Below are 16,675 nucleotides of genomic sequence, written 5' to 3'. Positions count from 1 at the left end.
AAAATCTAACACATGGATAGTTATTGCCATTCCTATTTTCACGTTGAAGCTCTATAATGGTAAACACATGTGCTTGTGCACGAGGCATGAGTGGGCAGGTGCTCACATTCAAGTTTTTTAATAGATCTATGTGGTTGCAATTAACCTCATACAACTGTAAAAACTAAAATGAAGAATAAAGGAAAAACCGAAAGCAAGAGTCTTCCCTCTCAAGCAAAAAATATTATCACATAGCAATTGACAATGTCCGACTTAAGACACTGTTTCTCTGTCTATTTTCACTCATAATCCATGTTGGACGGCGATGAAATGCCACCCCAGGAAAGCACGTCTTGCGCAAGTAACTATTTCTTGGCCCATACAACAGCATGCATGCATCTTGCAGAGAGAGGAGGAGATGTTTAAGAAACATAAATTATGGACGTATTGTCACAACTTAAATTCCCAATCCACAAAGTAGGATCAGTGTTGGTGTTCATTCTACTACTTGTCTACCACAAGTGTACATCACCAGCCATCAATATATAATACAAGATATACAAACACATTCACTGACACAGATATGTAATGCAAAGGATATTCGATAATATGCCATCTGCAAGCACATTATATGAGCATGTTACAGATTCTTGATCAATTCTTCATACCATTCGCCATGAACACTCAATGAAACCATTGCCACCACAACAAGAACTTCAGCAGCCTCCATTACCCTATTTGAAAGAAGAGTTGCTCCCACTCGCCGAAGAGTTGTCTCCACCAATTCCCTTCCTTTAGATCCACTTCCTCCCAACACAGCCCCCTTCATAGCCAGATAAATAGTGCGAGACACAAGCTCAAATATAGCATCCCCGGCTTGCAAGCTTTTCACCAACATGCTTGACATAACCTCCTTCCTTGCTCGGAGCTTTTCATCATTTGAATCATGGCCACTGCTTTTTGATACCGCACTAATTGTATCAACAATTTCCAAAATACCCACATCTTCCACGCTGTCTAATAGCTCAGAAAGCTTCATCGCACACTCAGATACTACATTCTCCATGTCCACAGAACTAGTTACCAAGTTCTCTGTCAGAAGGGTTTGCCTAAGGACCAATGCACTGCCAGAAACACATTAATTTCGTTTCAGCGTACAATTAGATGATATTTCTATGCATGCACAGAGAGTAGGGAGGAAAAAGAAGATGAAAAAAGAAGTGCAAGAATGCACACTTAAATTTGAGGAGTTTTAAGAGGTAACAACCAAAACAAGTACCAACCTTGTAGAGATGGTAATGATTTTCTGAAGTTGTGATTGGACACGTCTTAGCCTGGATAGATTAAGTTTGAGAGTTTCGGGCAGAGCTTCAAGAGTCAGCCCTCCTACTCCGATCACAAGCTTCATCAAGCCAAGCCTAATCAACAAGTCAGCCTTTTCTCCCGTGCATCCTGGCTGTTCAAGACCTGATAAAGTTGTGCACAGCAACAAAAAGGGATTAGTCCAACTTTAGGCAATTCTAAACAAAACAAAAGTTTATGCATGAAGTCGCTATTCAAACCTGTTGTGGAAGTTGGAGGTCCAATTTTTGATGTTGTTAAAACACTGCCTCCAGTCCTAAGTGCTGTTGGAATAGACACTTGGGTATCACTTGTTGTAGCAGATACAGAATCTACGTACTCTTCCCACTCCTGTTCAGCACCTGCATGCACAGATGCCATCCATTTCCTCGTCAGGGGTAGCAAGGATGTAGCATCAGTGGGAGAACCATATCGGTCAGCGAAAGCTTTTTTCAGATATTCCAAACCAGCAGGTCCTTTGATGAGTGGTTCCACAAGTCTAATGCGTGCTCTACTAATCTCAGTCTTCAGAATCTGCCAGCAAACCACCACTATAATTAAAGATGGGAAAAGGAGAGAGAAGAATGACACGTAGAAAACAAAAACAGAGGGAAGCATCTGCACTATGTGATAACTAATCTCTCTGGCCTGAGAAATTGAAGAGTTCCAAAGTTCCCACAGAAAGCTTATTTCAGCACATTCCATCAGCACAGATTATTTACACCAATATAAGGTCAGAAAACATGCCGTATATGGATGACATATCATCTAAATTTCTTTTTTTTTAACAAAAAGTCTACAACCACTCATCCCATCATCATAATAAGCATCTGCAGTATTTGAGAACTAATCTCTCCTGGCCTGAGAAACGCAATCCAAAGTTCCCATAGAAAGCTTATTTCAGCTCATTTCACCAGCAAAAATTATTTACACTAATGTAAATGACAGAAAACATGTGGTGTATGGATGACCTATCATCTAAGTTTCTTTCTTTCTTTTTTAACAAAAATATGTCCAACTATATCAAGGAAACCACTCATCCTTTGCATATCAACAGCATCAAAATTGAAGACAAATTACCATGCTACACTAAAGCAAGGTTGATGATCCTTTGCGAGCAACAGATCACACATGGAAACAGACATTAAAAACAGAGACCCTTAACCAATTGTTTTTGCGGTGCAAAAGCCTTTTTGAAAAAAAAATGATTTTTTTGCTTCAAATTATTTTTTTGGTATTTTTTTATCGTTTTAATGTGCCGATATCAAAAATGAATTTTAAAAAGTAAAAAAACATTATTTTGATGCATTTCCAAGCGAAAAACACTTTGAAAAGCAATTGTTACCACAATGCTAAACAGGCTCTAAATATTGGTTGAATTTGTAGATCCAGCCAGTTTTTTAGTATTTTTACCTTGTTTAGAACTCAAAGAAAGTAATTTAAGTGGGATAATGATGTATGTTTGGGTGCTTTTACAGCTTAATAAAATGAACGAAAGGCTGTCTTCATTTTGCATTGTAAGTGATGCACCTAGCCTTCATTTTGTATTGTGAGTGATGCATCTAGCCGTCCTTTGTTTTGCAAAGGTAACACATAATGTCAGTGTACACACAACTTCCCCCACACAAAGCTAGATAAGGTACAACTTGTTGTCAAGACATAAGAGTCACAAATGATAATTCAACAGCAGAAAATGAGGTATCTTTAATCCAAGAAATAAGAGGGTCGCCAAAAAACAGCAAGTCAAGCATAAAGAAGAAGAAACAGTCTCCAATGCATCTAACTGGTTTGAAACTGGAAAAGGAATAAAAATTAAAGGTGAATCCAGAACACTCTAAGTAGATGGCTCAAGCCACTGTGTTGTACCAGAATGAAGCAGAGAAAATTCAAGTGGGCATTTTAACCCTTGAATAAATTAAACATCCTACAATTAATTCCAGCAGATGTACAATTAGCGACACCAGGGATCAAGTTGAAACTCCATCCAAGAAAATAGAGAAGACCAGGATCCAACTTTAACGAGTGATTCAAAGCAAGAAATTTTTCCTTGAATGAGATTTTTGTTCACCTCTATAACCTATACCACGCATGTCCTTGTGAACCATAAATAGGAATTGCAGGCACAGACACACAAGCCCATACACGCACATACATTGACTCACTCACAGAGACAGCCATGCTGCTTACAAAACATGCATGAATCATACAACCACTGATAGCCAAAATGAAGGGTGACAATTTCAGGTTCCACAGAAAAAACACTAAAATTGCAGAAACCGCAACTACTTCAGGATAGATGTGAGACATAATACTGGAACCAAAACATACCTGAATCTCCTTCAGGATAAAGCGCAGACCTTTAATCATTAAGAGGGAAAATGAAGCATTTGATATATCCACAGCTTGAGATATCTCTCTTAGTTCTTTCAGTAAATTATCGTGAGAGGTCTTGATCTCCTCATCATTTGCAGGAGCAGAAAGTTTCTGCAACGTGACTAGTGCAAACTCTAGAATCCTCCCAAGATAATCCATATCTAAAGTTCCTGATTTGAGCACCTTCATGGGGCAAAGGATTTTGGAGATATGATAATAATATTAGTATTTCAATATATAATAACTGGTAATGGCTGCAGAATTAAAGAGACTAAAAACTTTATTTACCTGGGAAAGAATATCAACATCAATAGTCTCAACAATCTCCTCTCTCCAACTCTGAGGAGACATCTCACAGAGCTCATCCCTGACTTCCTTCATGAGTTTAAGAACCCAACTTAAATCAGGTTCATCCTGTTGCATGGATTCTGTGATTCCATCCCAGAAAGCTTTTTCCATAGTCTCTCTTACTTTTGCCTGCACAATATTGGAAACAAGCAAACATTGATGAGGATTTCCATCTCTATCCCACACTAACAAATTACTGAGGAAGAAGTGACACTTCTGAATAAACAGAGAGCATGAGAAATATTTTCATGTACTGACCTTGAGGCTATTCTGATCTTCATCAGTAACATTAAGACTATCATCAAAACCACGGTGATGTTCATGGAGAATTTCATTTACTAGTAATTCATTCTCATTGGCCAACATGGAGTCAGAGTGCACAATGCTATTTATGGTTCTTTTAGAAGGTGAAGGATCAAGTTCTTTGACCGGGGAAGAATCATCTGCCTGAGATAAGGAGAGAATTTGGTGGCTTGACTTTCCAATACATTCAGCCAGATCACGCTTCTCACCAAAGCCAGAAATTGAAGAGCCCTCAAGGGAATTGCGTGAAAAGGAAGATAAAATATCTGAAGTAAAAGATGCCATTGAAGTCCCAGATTTCTCAGCTTCAACAAATCTAGACCGCACATCAGAGAGAGCATGTTCCATATGTTCCAGCCCACCATTGCCACTCAGATGCTGTATGGTTTCCCTGAGAAGTTTCTGCTCTTCTAAAACCTAGCATCAACAAAATGATTCAACATGATGTTAGTTTATGGAAAAAAGCTCTATAAAAAAAATGCTTCTGCTTAAGGCAAGTCTACTACCTGTTTTTTAATACCATACATATCACGAGTATTTCTGGAAGTCAGCTTGCAGGTTTGCAACAGAGAGAGCTCAAGATGGCAAGCAGCTCTCACTAAATCCTTCTCTAACAACTTCGCATCCTTAGACTTCCATGCTACAAAGCGATGCAGGTAAATGCACCAAGCTTTATCAAAGGCTTCCAGCTGAGATCTGAAAGTCTTTTGACTTGGATTTGTAGAGGCTATTTCCTGTGACGTTTTAATGGGGCCGTCTATTATAATTTTGACCAACAACTCAAACTCTTGAATAAAGTTGGCTGCAGAGTCCGCCAGCACAATCTCACACTCACCCACTCCACTGAAAACCTCAGCTGGGTGTCCCATTATCATGTAAGCACAGAGCAAAACTCTGACAGGGTACCTTGATAGTTTACTAGACTTAATCATTTTTGCTCCTCTTCTTGTAGCATTGCTTGAAGGGCCCTTACGACTTGGTAAAGCAGCGTACTTTAGAAGGTGATCGATTTTGGAAAGACTAGATAGGTTACCTGTAACTTCCTGTGAGAGTGTGATGCGACTCTCTAGCCGGTCGACAAAGGCTTTCACAATTTGAATGGTTGTTGCTGACTCAATACAGAGAGCAAGCTGCACAAATGGCATTGATTTAACCGATTCTTGGTTAATTTGTAACGACATATAAGCTTTTGCCAAAGAGAGAGTAGTTTTCCTCAATTTTACAAACCGCCTCCAGCACCTGTAGTTAAAGACATTGTAGTTATACAATGGAACCAGAGAGAAGAAACCACTTTTATTTTTGCAGAAACATAATAAGGGACACCAACATGCAACAAAAATTTGTACAGGAATAGATAAACAGAACTTATCATACCCATGTTAATATTATATATTGTCATACCCATGTGAATATTATAAATATATAACAGGACTACTGGTTGACTAACACACATTTCATCATTCCATAGATGTGTTATACAGCTCAGGGATTGCAGATTTAGCTCACCCATACAGCTGATAAGTTAAAATTTCTAACTGACGCCAGAAAAGCAGCCAAATCAATTTTAATTGAACTGAAGAGAGAATAATAGAAAACATAGAATCAAAGTTCTCAAAATCCATATTTTGAATCCATGAGAAACAAAAACTCTACAAATGAAAGGAACAGGAATATCTCACAAGTCAATTCAATTCATCAAATGCTTCCCCCAAAATACAAAATATGCATGGTTAAATGGCACCACCAAAGCTCTAAAGAGTCCAAGCAACATAGGAATCAAAACCTAAACAAAATGTTATTCCTGATAATAAAACCATGATTATGGAAATGGGAAATGTCCTACTTAATGGACACACAAAATAAAAATCCTAAATGAAGACAATATTATACTGCACAAATTTAAAATAATTTGCAAATAGTCATTCCTCTTATACTGCACATCAACACAGACCCTGAAAGTGAAGGGGGGAAAAAAGAAAGAGGAAAAAAACTAAAAACAAAAGCACCGCTTAGAAAAGGTCACTTTGAGCAGCTTATGCACCTTGTTAACTTTCTTGAAAGATATTCCCCCTGCTCATGCATCGTTTTTGAGTTGAAATGTGCTTGGCTATTCAGGTTTCTTCTTTGCCTCAAATGTTCTGCCCTTTGCTTCTTAGCCTAGTGAAATCAAATTAACACTTCACATCAACAAAACAATGAAATAACAGAAGATACTTCAATGAAAGAAGCAACTTCAACCAGGAACATACCTTCTGGAGCTTATATTCCAACTGGTCCTTTATCCGTTTTCTCTCAATCTCCCGTTGACTATAAATGGACGTAGCTACCCGCTGAACTTGCAATATCCTTGAATGGGCCTTTGTCCTTTCTGCTTCCAACAATCCCAGCCGTTTTCTCTCAGCAGCAGCACGTTTTTGGTAAATTGCAGCACGAACACTCTCTTTGTACTTGATCTCTTGGGTCATTTTTTGCGTCAATGACTGAGCAGCTCGCTCTCTCCGTGCTGCTCTCCTTTGTCCATAAGCTTTAAGAAGAAGCATCCGGTTTGCTTGTGCTTGCTGAACCCGTGACTCAACCTTCATGCCAAGCTCACCCCGCTCCTTCTCAAAACGCATTTCTAGTCCACTTTTAGCTTCTTGCCGGTGCTCATCTAACCTTGCCAGGCGCATCTGAGCCTCAGTAAGAATGCTTAGCCTGAACATATCATTACACATAATATTAAGATAAGCTAGTTTCGTATGAAATCACAGTTTATCAGTTTAAGTGATGTGCCTTGGTCAAACATGGTAGCCATTGTTCAGTGAATTAGTAAAGGTATTAGGCCTGTAATTATAATAAGAATGCAACTTCGAATAATGGCACCCACTTCATGCAAAAAAAAGTTAATGGTTAGGTTCTCCTCCACAGAAGACCCTAGGCACGATAAATAGGTATCTGTCTTTTATCTTGTTCAAACAGACTTTGAATTCTAGCATCCAGCAATAGCGTGCATTCTTCCTTCATTACTTGATCATCATAGAATTTAAATCGGGAATGCAAGTGGGGTTAGAGCATTGCTTGAGAAGATCAAAGCCAGTAGGATAAAGTTAGAATTTTGAATTCAAAAAAAGATTCGGGACTCAATTATCTGATTTGACACTTCTCATTCCGAGCTAAGCATAATAAATTACCACCCAATTTAGAAATTTAATAACTTCAAGTTAATTCTTAACATTTTTAATTAAAACTACAAAATCTAACATTTTTTATTCACCTTTTCTGTTGAGCAGCATTGAGCCTTGCTTTAATTTTCTGCCCCAGATCCTCCTCTGCTTGTAAACAATCCCTTAAACCGCTTTTTGAAGTTGACGACCGTGCTTTACTCGACAACAATTGATGATATCGCTGCATCACCGCCACAAACAAAAAGAAATATTGGATGCAATATAGAAATGGTAGCTTGTTTTCAAATTTCCAAGATCAATAATACCTGGCGACGGAGATTGGCTTCACGGAGCTTAGCTTCGATTTCTTCGACAGAGGGTGGTGTTTTGGGCTCTCCAAGCAAACGTCTTCCTAATCTTGGAGGAAGAACCTTTGGAGAATTTAACATCGCTTTGTCATCGTTAACCGTGAAACTCAAAGCCACTCCTCCTCCTGCTACCCTCTCCGGTTCCGTCATCTCCTCCATTTACGTTAATTATGGTTTCCACGATTCAAGATTTGAAGGTTTTTTTTTTTTTTTTTGTGATCTGAAAATTTGAAGTGATGATATTTTCTCCAGGTTAGGTGAATGATAAAGACAATAGTCAAGATTCAGGATAAAACATCATCTACTTGCATCTTCTAAACATGAATTCGTTTTCTACTAGAATGTTCTACGTGTGTGTATATATATATATATGTTCTCGTTTTCACATATGGATATGGATGAGGATTGTTCTTTCCGATTCTAGATTTTTGTTTTCATTTTATTAAAAAAAAGTTATATTTAACATCTTATAATTTAGTTATTATTTTTAATTTACCTCTATCTTTTCAAAAATTACCGTTTATATATTAATATAATTTTTAAATTTAAAAGAAATCTATTTTTATATATAATATAATTAAAATACTAATGTGTTTATCATTTTATTATTTTTGTTATTAACTATGGAATATTTAAAGTGTGTTTATTTCTTTAGTTCAACTTATTTTTAAAAAAATTATTTAAAAAAAATCAAAGAATTTTATATGATCACAAATAACTTATTTTAATTATATAAGTTAGCTAAATATGATCTAATTTTATAACATTAAACATATTTGATCAATGATAATCTTGAGTAGCTCAACAAGTTATCCATAAATAGAACCCTAATTTTTTGCAAATAAAATCAAAAGGCAAAAAATTATATTCTCAAAATGTACTTAATAGATTAATAAGAGATTTATTATTTTAATTAAATCTCATTTCATGAAACTAGTGATATATCATAGATAACAATTATATATAAATATATACTTCTAGCAAGTCATTCTAATTAAATAATTATGAACATATTAACATAAACTATATGATGTGGAAAAAGTCTTGTAGCTCAAGAGAAAAAGCACTATTTATTGGAATAGTAGAGGATAAATTTGTCATTCTAATAAAAAATGCAAAACTTTCTATGAGAGGTAATGAGTTTTTTCACGGGATCTATAGGTAATTATTGATTTTATTATGGGTAACTTGATCTTTTTTTTCAAGTAATTGCACACTAGAATTATTTAAATGCTCTTAAAGATAAAAGATTTGTTAACTTGAATGCTTATTGAACATTTTATTCTTTTAAGCACAATGTAATAACTATATAGCCCTTGGAATTTCAAAATTTTTAGCCCTCTCTTATAGGGCTTATTAATACTTTTCTTTGGGTTTTTTATTTATTTATTTATTTATCATGTGACATTAGGGGCACATTGGTATTTTTATTGAAATACAAAATAAATAAAAAAAAAGGTGGCTGGAGATTTAGTCTTCATAACAACCATTCAATTTGTTTTTTCATAAAATTTAGTCCCTCTTATTTTAATTGCATTTCTTTTATTTCAATTAATTATTTAAAATTGGAAATTGTTTTCAAATTCATTCTCCTTTAATTTTTTTTATCTCTCAAATTTGGTCCTTATTTTTTTTTTGTTGAGAAGGTTTTCCAAATTGATTTTTTTGTTGCAATTTCACCCTCCATATTTTTTTCACCTATCATTTTTTATTTTTTTGCTTTGAAATTTTTTTACAATTTCATCCTTCAATATTAAATTTATTAGGAATTGATATTTTTTTATTGAACTCAGTATACGATTTCACAGTTGAAAATTAAGGAGATTAACCCAGGTAAATAAGATTTGCCTTGGTTCGCCTGATTTTTCATATTATTAAATTAGAGTTGTTTATTTTTCATATTATTAAAATAATCAAGCTTATTAAACTTGTTGACTCAATTACTTGAGTCTAGAATTTTTTCTCGATTTTATCCTTGAACCTTATATTGGTTGAGAGTTAAGCTTCTTTATTGAACCCGAGTCTAAAATTCAATGGGCTTCGAATTTAGAAAATTAACTCATGTTAAGAAGATTTGTTCGGGTTTACTTAGTTTTTCAGTTTATTAAATTAGAATTGTTTTTTTTCATATTATTAAATTAAATGATCTTATGGAACGCAAGCGACTCAAAAACTCGAGTCTTAGATTTTTTTACTTCTCTAGAAACACTTACGTAACCTTAATTATTTATTTAATATACATTTTAAATTTTCTCAGCCTATGGTGTTGCTCTAGCCACCAATCTAGATTTACTCAAGTTGTTGTTTTTTTTTTTTTGTCTTTTTAGATTTATATATATTTTTATTTTTGACCTTCAATATTTGGTTCATCCGGATTAACCTTTTTAATTTGATTTGGTATAGATTACATGTGGTTATCATATTTTCATGCCTCGTATCACGCATTTTGTAATTTTTTGAGTTTAAATCTTGAAACTAGTATTAAAAAGATAGTAACACGAAAACTAATATAGAGATATCCTTTCTATATATATATATATATATATATATATATATATATATAAAAAAAAGAGATTCAAATAACATAGTGATGTAATATTTGCTTGATTGACATTACGTAGTTATTTATTTTGATTTTTTTTTATAGAAATTAGCTTAATTTATTCTTATATTTAGGTTGAGTTTTCGTTACGTCTCCATTACTTTAATTGTTTATAAATCATTCTTATATTTTAGGTTATTTTATTTTTAATTATAAATGTCTAGGTCAATTTGTGCGTATTTCAATTAATCTTTAGAGATCCTGAAATTAAGAACCATGTAAGCTTTTAATAGCTTTAAAATTTATGGCATTTAAAGTGATGACTTCTAAAAAACAAAAATATTCCTGGGTTATTTTTTTATTTATCCTTCTAGTTGACGTTTTCATTCAAACAAGTGTAAATACTTTCGTATAAAAAATTTATACATGACTTGGTTTATTATTTACTTATAAAAAATATTTGAAAAATAACAAATTATCATATATTATTAAATTTTAATACATTCTCGTATTTTTTTTTTTTTAATAAATTAGATGGGATTTGAGTTTCTTTTATAAGACTATTTTTACAAGTTTGCAGCCCGTAGAAAACCAAAGAAAGAGGAAGAACGAAAAAAGAAGAAGAAAATTATCCTCTAACTCAAGTAAGACGAGTCATTCATAACGAGACTACACGTCGTCTCCAACAAAATAAAAATAAAAAAACATAAACCTAACCCGGATCGTTTATCCAAGTCATCAACAGTTCACTTAAGTCTTGGGTTCTCATTTCACCAACGCTGCTCCTCTTTCTTTCATCAGAGCGTGGCAATGGCTCTGTCTCTAGTCCACTCCACTCTCTTCTCCAAAACTTCCCAACTCTTTCTCCACACTAAAACTGGATTCTCTCACTTCTCTTCCTCTATCCCTTTCTCCTCCTCTGCTCTCCCTTCAAACCCCAAAACTTGGAGACGACCTGTCATTTCTGTTCTTGAACTTGGTGGTGTCAAGATTGCCAGAGATGGTATAAACTATGTGCTCTTATCTATATTTCTACTTCAATGCATTAATGGGTTTTCTGTACCCTTTTCATTATTCCACTTTTGTTTGGTTATCATTCCGCTCTTCACTGCAGTGGTTCAATCTTCATTTTTTCCGCCTCTTGTAGTTGACCGTTGCTTGTTTTGTAACATGGAATAATTTAAGTGCTTATACAAGTTAAATAAAATGTTATGGACTTATAAAGATTGTATAATTTAAGTGATTGAAGTTTTTGCATTTGATATGTTGTGCTGTTTATGCCTTTTTTTTCCCCGGTCAAATTGGGATTTGTTAAGTTGATGTTTTGGAATTTTGTTGAGGAGTTTTGACAGTTTAGGATGTTGTGGTTTTGTAGATGTGGTGAGGGATGACCCTACAAATAATGTACCGGATACAATATTTTCTAAGCTTGGATTGCAACTTCATAGGAGGGATCAACATCCACTTGGAATTTTGAAGAATACGATATATGACTATTTTGATACCAATTACTCAAATAAGTTCGACAAGTTTGACGAACTTTGCCCAATTGTTTCTGTTAAACAGGTAAAGTTCTTTAATTAATGAAAAATTTCTATCTAGTTCTATTCTTGAATGTGTCTGTAATAATTCTTTTTTGAAAACGAACTGCTGTTTAGTTTATAGTGACAGTAAATATACGTTTTGCAGAATTTTGATGATGTCTTGGTTCCAGCTGATCATGTAAGCAGGAGCTATAATGACACATACTATGTTGACTCTCAAACTGTTTTAAGATGCCATACAAGTGCACATCAGGCAGAGCTGTTGAGGAAGGGTCACACTCACTTTCTTGTAACTGGAGATGTCTATCGCAGAGATTCTATTGATTCAACTCACTACCCTGTTTTCCATCAGGTTTCTTATCTCTGATTTTTGCAATCATGGTTTCTGAATCTATTGGCTTTGGAAGCTCTCTACTTCCTTTTGAATTAATTAGTTTGTCTTGTTACCTTGCAGATGGAAGGGTTTCGTGTTTTTTCTCCTGATGAATGGGAGGCATCTGGCGTGGATGGCACATCTTTTGCAGCTGAGGATTTAAAGAAATGTCTTGAGGGTTTGGCAACACATTTATTTGGTAAAATCGTTATAACTTGTTGAGAAAAACTGAAACTGTATAGATAATATTTCCAATTGGTTTCATAATGTTATTGCACAGAATTTGGGAATTATTTTGGGCTGTTAGATAGTGTTTGGAACCTGGTTTATCCAGTTTATAAATTTGGAAACTTGTGTTGCCAAGTTGGACTGGGAGAGGCAATACATATATTAAAACTGGGGCAGGGGTGTCATTCTGCTGCACCTCAGTTGGTATGATGCTAAAGAGATATGGAATAACATGCAGGTTCTTAATGTTGTAAAGAGAAATTCATAAATAACATGGATAGCTGGTAAAATATAGGATAATCTAAAGTTCTGAGTTTATTTCATGTTTTCATTTTTTTTTTCTTATGGAGGAGAGATTCTATTAAGTTCATTGTAATAGTTGTTAGTTTTAGAGGCAATGGTTCATAGATCCTTTTTTTCTGGTGCAATTCACCATTGCAGTCTTGGAAGATAAGTAATTTCTTTTAATTTGTTTGGTGCTCCTTCAAATAGTTATATCTCGAAATAGCCTCCTGTTTTCATATCATCCTAGATCCATCAGGTGTACGACTATATGTTGATTCGGTAAAAATCTCAGGTGCTGTGGAGATGCGCTGGGTTGATACATATTTTCCTTTCACCAATCCATCGTTTGAACTTGAGATATATTTTCAGGTACTGTGTTGATCTTGGACCTTTTTCATATGGTAGCTTTGCATGTTTTTACTGATTCATTATCCCTACACTATTTATTTAGTTGGCTAAACATCGTAACTCATGGTTTGAGCATGGGGTGTGGCATTAATGTTTAATTTGTGGAGATTTAAAAATTGACTTGGCACTAACAATAGGATTTTCCAGATACTTTGGATAGTGCTCATGTACAATTAAACCCTCCAACATTTTTTTTTAAATTTTTTTTATAGTGCATGGAAACACACTGCTAATGGAAATGTATATGATGGTGTGTTTGCAAATAATAAATTTGATTTCTCTGTCAAACTTGTAGCAGAACATCTGACTCACCGACCAATGCCCAATAAATTTTCAGGAGAAGTGGCTGGAAGTTTTAGGCTGTGGGGTGACAGAGCAAGAAATTTTAAAGAGGAATGGAAAACTTAATAATGTTGCTTGGGCTTTTGGACTTGGTTTGGAGCGACTTGCAATGGTTCTGTTTGATATCCCTGATATCCGGCTTTTCTGGTCAAATGATGAGCGATTTACTTCTCAGGTTTGTCTTGAATTATAATACTGTGTTGCTGGTTTATCCTCTTCCTTCATGCTATTTGTTTTGATTTACTCCATTAAAAAAAATTGAAAGCTTTAAAGTCGCAATTTGACATTTTTGATATGTCAGGGATCCAGTAGGCCCAAGTAACTAATCTGAATGTCTGTTATGCAGTTTTCTAAAGGTCAGCTAGGAATCAAATTCAAGCCATTCTCAAAGGTACATTGTGTTTTTCCTTCATAGATGGACACTGTTATATTTGCTTATTTTTTTTGAATAAAAATTTAAGAAGAATGACAGCAGGATATGAATGTCTAAATGTGGAATATATGTGCAGTATCCTCCTTGTTACAAGGACATGAGTTTTTGGATCAATGAATCATTTACAGAAAACAATTTATGTGAAGTTGTCAGAGGAATTGCTGGGGATCTTGTTGAGGAGGTATGGATTTTCTTTTCATGGGGTTGCAACTTTTTTTGTTAATCACAATATTGACCTGCTGATGAAGAACCACCAAGAAGATTCTCCGTAAGAAAATTCAATTTATCCTGATCATTAGTATCCAATTTTCTTTGAATACCTAGGTAGGGTGCTTATTTACAAGCACCAAACCAAATAAAATAGGAAAACCTACTAAATATTCTTGATTCATAAAGGAAACTAAAATACACTAAATTATTATTTAACTCCTAAATATTAAATATTAACAGTGCTAGAATCTAGAGTAATTGTACAGCAATGAAATTTCTAAATAATCAAGTAGTAATTTCCATTGTTATCTTTCTTCATCCCCCATCACCTGGGTAGTTTGGCCTTAAGTTATATAGACACGGTCCACTTCGTTCTCTGCATGTGAGTTGTTTTAGTTATGTTATCATTTTCCATCAGCTAATAGTGTGAAGGCCTTTCACACGATCCCTTGTAGATGGAGGTTTGTTAAATGTGCAAATGTTCCTCTACTCTTTCTGTAAAAGAATTGTGGAAGACTTGACTGTGTCTTCATCTCCCTGTGGTTTTCATCGAATTTAAACATTTTGTAAGCTTGAAGTTTAGTCACTTTGTAGTTGCTGTGCAAACACAACCCGCACAAATAGAAAGTGAGAGGAAAGGAGGATAAGAGTGATGGTAATGAACCATAGCCCTTTAGAGATATGAGGGTGAAATAAACGTACTGTTTAAAAGTTGAAACTTTGTAGTACAAACTTCTAATTAACTAAAACATTCTAACAGAATTCAAAATGGCTAAACTTTCTGAATTGGACTAAAGTTGAAAGTTTCAAACTTCGAAAGTTAGTTTTCCGTAGAAGTTTAAATTGGGCAAAGAAGTCTGGAATTGTTGAATTGTCTACAACTCGTCACCTTCTTTCTATGATTGTTCTCTGAGGTCATATAAAACATGACCCGACAGTGTTTCTTTGGTGCGGATGAAGATTCAATACTGGTGCTAATCTTTATAGATAATTTTGTGACTCAGGTGAGCTTGATAGACAATTTTTCAAACAAGAAAGGAATGACAAGTCACTGCTACAGGATTGCTTACCGATCCATGGAACGTTCACTTACTGATGAGGAGATCAATGATTTGCAGGTATTTATTTTTAAAGGAAATTCATCCTTTTGTATTTCATTTTCCTGTGGGATATAGTTCATGATTGAAAACATATTTGCTATTGTGAATGCAGATGTCTGTGAGAGAACAGGTGCAAAGCAAGCTAAATGTCGTGCTAAGATGAGAGTTTCTTGCGCTACTAACCAAACGAGACATCTTGAAAGATGTATATTTCTCTGTGAACACAGCAACACTCGAATTTTTTTCTCTGTAAACTGTATTACTATGCGTTCCAAATTGTTGTTGCAGGAACCTACTCCGCTCACATGTAAAGCACTTCCTACATTTGGGTGTATTTATAAATCATAAAAAATTGTCATTTTGTGGTTTAATAAATCTATGTTAGTATCGTTCTTGATTCTATTAGTAGACGCATATGGATATTCAGCAGCCAATTATAACTTGTAGATGTAAAATCACGAAGCTCAGCGATGATGGACCTGTATCAGCTGATTCTTCGATTTTTGTTTGAATAGATTTGTTGTCTAATCCGAAGGCGTTCTACTACAATTTATTGATTTTCTTCTGATAGTCCAGCTTTCACATTCCTATTATCATAGGAATGAATGGCGATGAGTTTTTTTCTCTGTATACTGTATTAGTATGCGTTCCAAATTCTTGTTGCAGGAACCTACTCCCTCCCATGTACAGCACACTTCTTACTTCATTTGGGTATTTACTATATTAAGCGAAGCTGCGGGTAAGTTGTTTTTTTTTTAATATAAAAAAAATCATCCAATAATTGCAGTGTTTTTTTTAGTTGAAAAAATTTAAACAGTGACATTCACTTAATATGATTTGTTTTGTTTGACTTGATTGTCTTAGTTTCTTTCATAGCTGTATATCCCTTAATTATCTCTAAGATTTTTATTATTGTTATATATATTCTTACTGTTTCTATAATAGGCTTAGGATTAAGGGATCTTATTATGTTTATTAGACCCTAAAATTAAGGGATTTGATCATTCTTTATATATATATATATATTATATTGTAACTCTCTTAGTGAAAGATACACAACATTTCAGAAATTCTCTTGTATTATCTTGTCATGGTATCAGATCCAAAACTTTAAAATCAATTCATCTTGTGTCTAGTTCCTTGTCTGGTTCTTCTATTCTGTTTTTCTTGGACTTGATTTCTTAGTTCTTGTTTTTGGTTAAATCATATCTCTGGAACGATCTGAACATTTTTCTATTCGATTTAATGGCAAGAACTATTCTGCCTGGGCATTTCAATTTTAGATTTTTTTCAAGGGAAAGGAATTATGGGGTCATATTGCTGGGATAGATCCTGCACCTAACAACGAGAAGGAG

The 16,675-nt window shown here is 34.5% G+C and overlaps 2 protein-coding genes across 2 annotated transcripts; one reads left to right on the top strand and one right to left on the bottom strand.

Moving 5' to 3' along the window:
- Window positions 1-398: 398 nt before the first annotated feature.
- Window positions 399-8,209, bottom strand: LOC18104388 (uncharacterized). Its single transcript, XM_006376153.3, has 11 exons — window positions 7,814-8,209; window positions 7,598-7,728; window positions 6,594-7,038; window positions 6,386-6,501; window positions 4,851-5,583; window positions 4,300-4,761; window positions 3,982-4,170; window positions 3,649-3,876; window positions 1,542-1,854; window positions 1,263-1,446; window positions 399-1,103 (listed from the first exon to the last, which is right to left on the bottom strand). Exons 1-11 carry the CDS (start codon window positions 8,012-8,014, stop codon window positions 620-622), a joined length of 3,486 nt encoding a protein of 1,161 aa, XP_006376215.2. The 5' UTR covers window positions 8,015-8,209; the 3' UTR covers window positions 399-619.
- A 2,921-nt stretch (window positions 8,210-11,130) lies between these two features.
- LOC18104387 (phenylalanine--tRNA ligase, chloroplastic/mitochondrial) lies at window positions 11,131-15,709 on the top strand. Its single transcript, XM_006376150.3, has 10 exons — window positions 11,131-11,400; window positions 11,773-11,963; window positions 12,087-12,293; window positions 12,396-12,513; window positions 13,120-13,196; window positions 13,573-13,752; window positions 13,924-13,968; window positions 14,087-14,191; window positions 15,225-15,338; window positions 15,433-15,709. Exons 1-10 carry the CDS (start codon window positions 11,208-11,210, stop codon window positions 15,481-15,483), a joined length of 1,281 nt encoding a protein of 426 aa, XP_006376212.2. The 5' UTR covers window positions 11,131-11,207; the 3' UTR covers window positions 15,484-15,709.
- The last annotated feature ends 966 nt before the right edge of the window (window positions 15,710-16,675 follow it).

Source organism: Populus trichocarpa, chromosome 13 (genome assembly GCF_000002775.5).
Source record: "Populus trichocarpa isolate Nisqually-1 chromosome 13, P.trichocarpa_v4.1, whole genome shotgun sequence".
NCBI classification, from domain to species: domain Eukaryota; kingdom Viridiplantae; phylum Streptophyta; class Magnoliopsida; order Malpighiales; family Salicaceae; genus Populus; species Populus trichocarpa.
This window is presented reverse-complemented; position numbering and strand designations above follow the sequence as displayed.

What these genes read in the sequence shown, in the direction of transcription:
- LOC18104388 (XM_006376153.3), bottom strand. Translation starts at nt 8,014, where the DNA reads ATGGAGGAGATGACGGAACCGGAGAGGGTAGCAGGAGGAGGAGTGGCT. An exon ending in TGGAATATAAGCTCCAGAAG is followed by an intron (nt 6,502 to 6,593) that starts GTATGTTCCTGG and finishes TGATTTCACTAG; the next exon opens with GCTAAGAAGCAAAGGGCAGA. An exon ending in AAGATCAGAATAGCCTCAAG is followed by an intron (nt 4,171 to 4,299) that starts GTCAGTACATGA and finishes AATATTGTGCAG; the next exon opens with GCAAAAGTAAGAGAGACTAT.
- LOC18104387 (XM_006376150.3), top strand. Translation starts at nt 11,208, where the DNA reads ATGGCTCTGTCTCTAGTCCACTCCACTCTCTTCTCCAAAACTTCCCAA. An exon ending in TGTCAAGATTGCCAGAGATG is followed by an intron (nt 11,401 to 11,772) that starts GTATAAACTATG and finishes GTGGTTTTGTAG; the next exon opens with ATGTGGTGAGGGATGACCCT. An exon ending in CTGGGGATCTTGTTGAGGAG is followed by an intron (nt 14,192 to 15,224) that starts GTATGGATTTTC and finishes TTTGTGACTCAG; the next exon opens with GTGAGCTTGATAGACAATTT.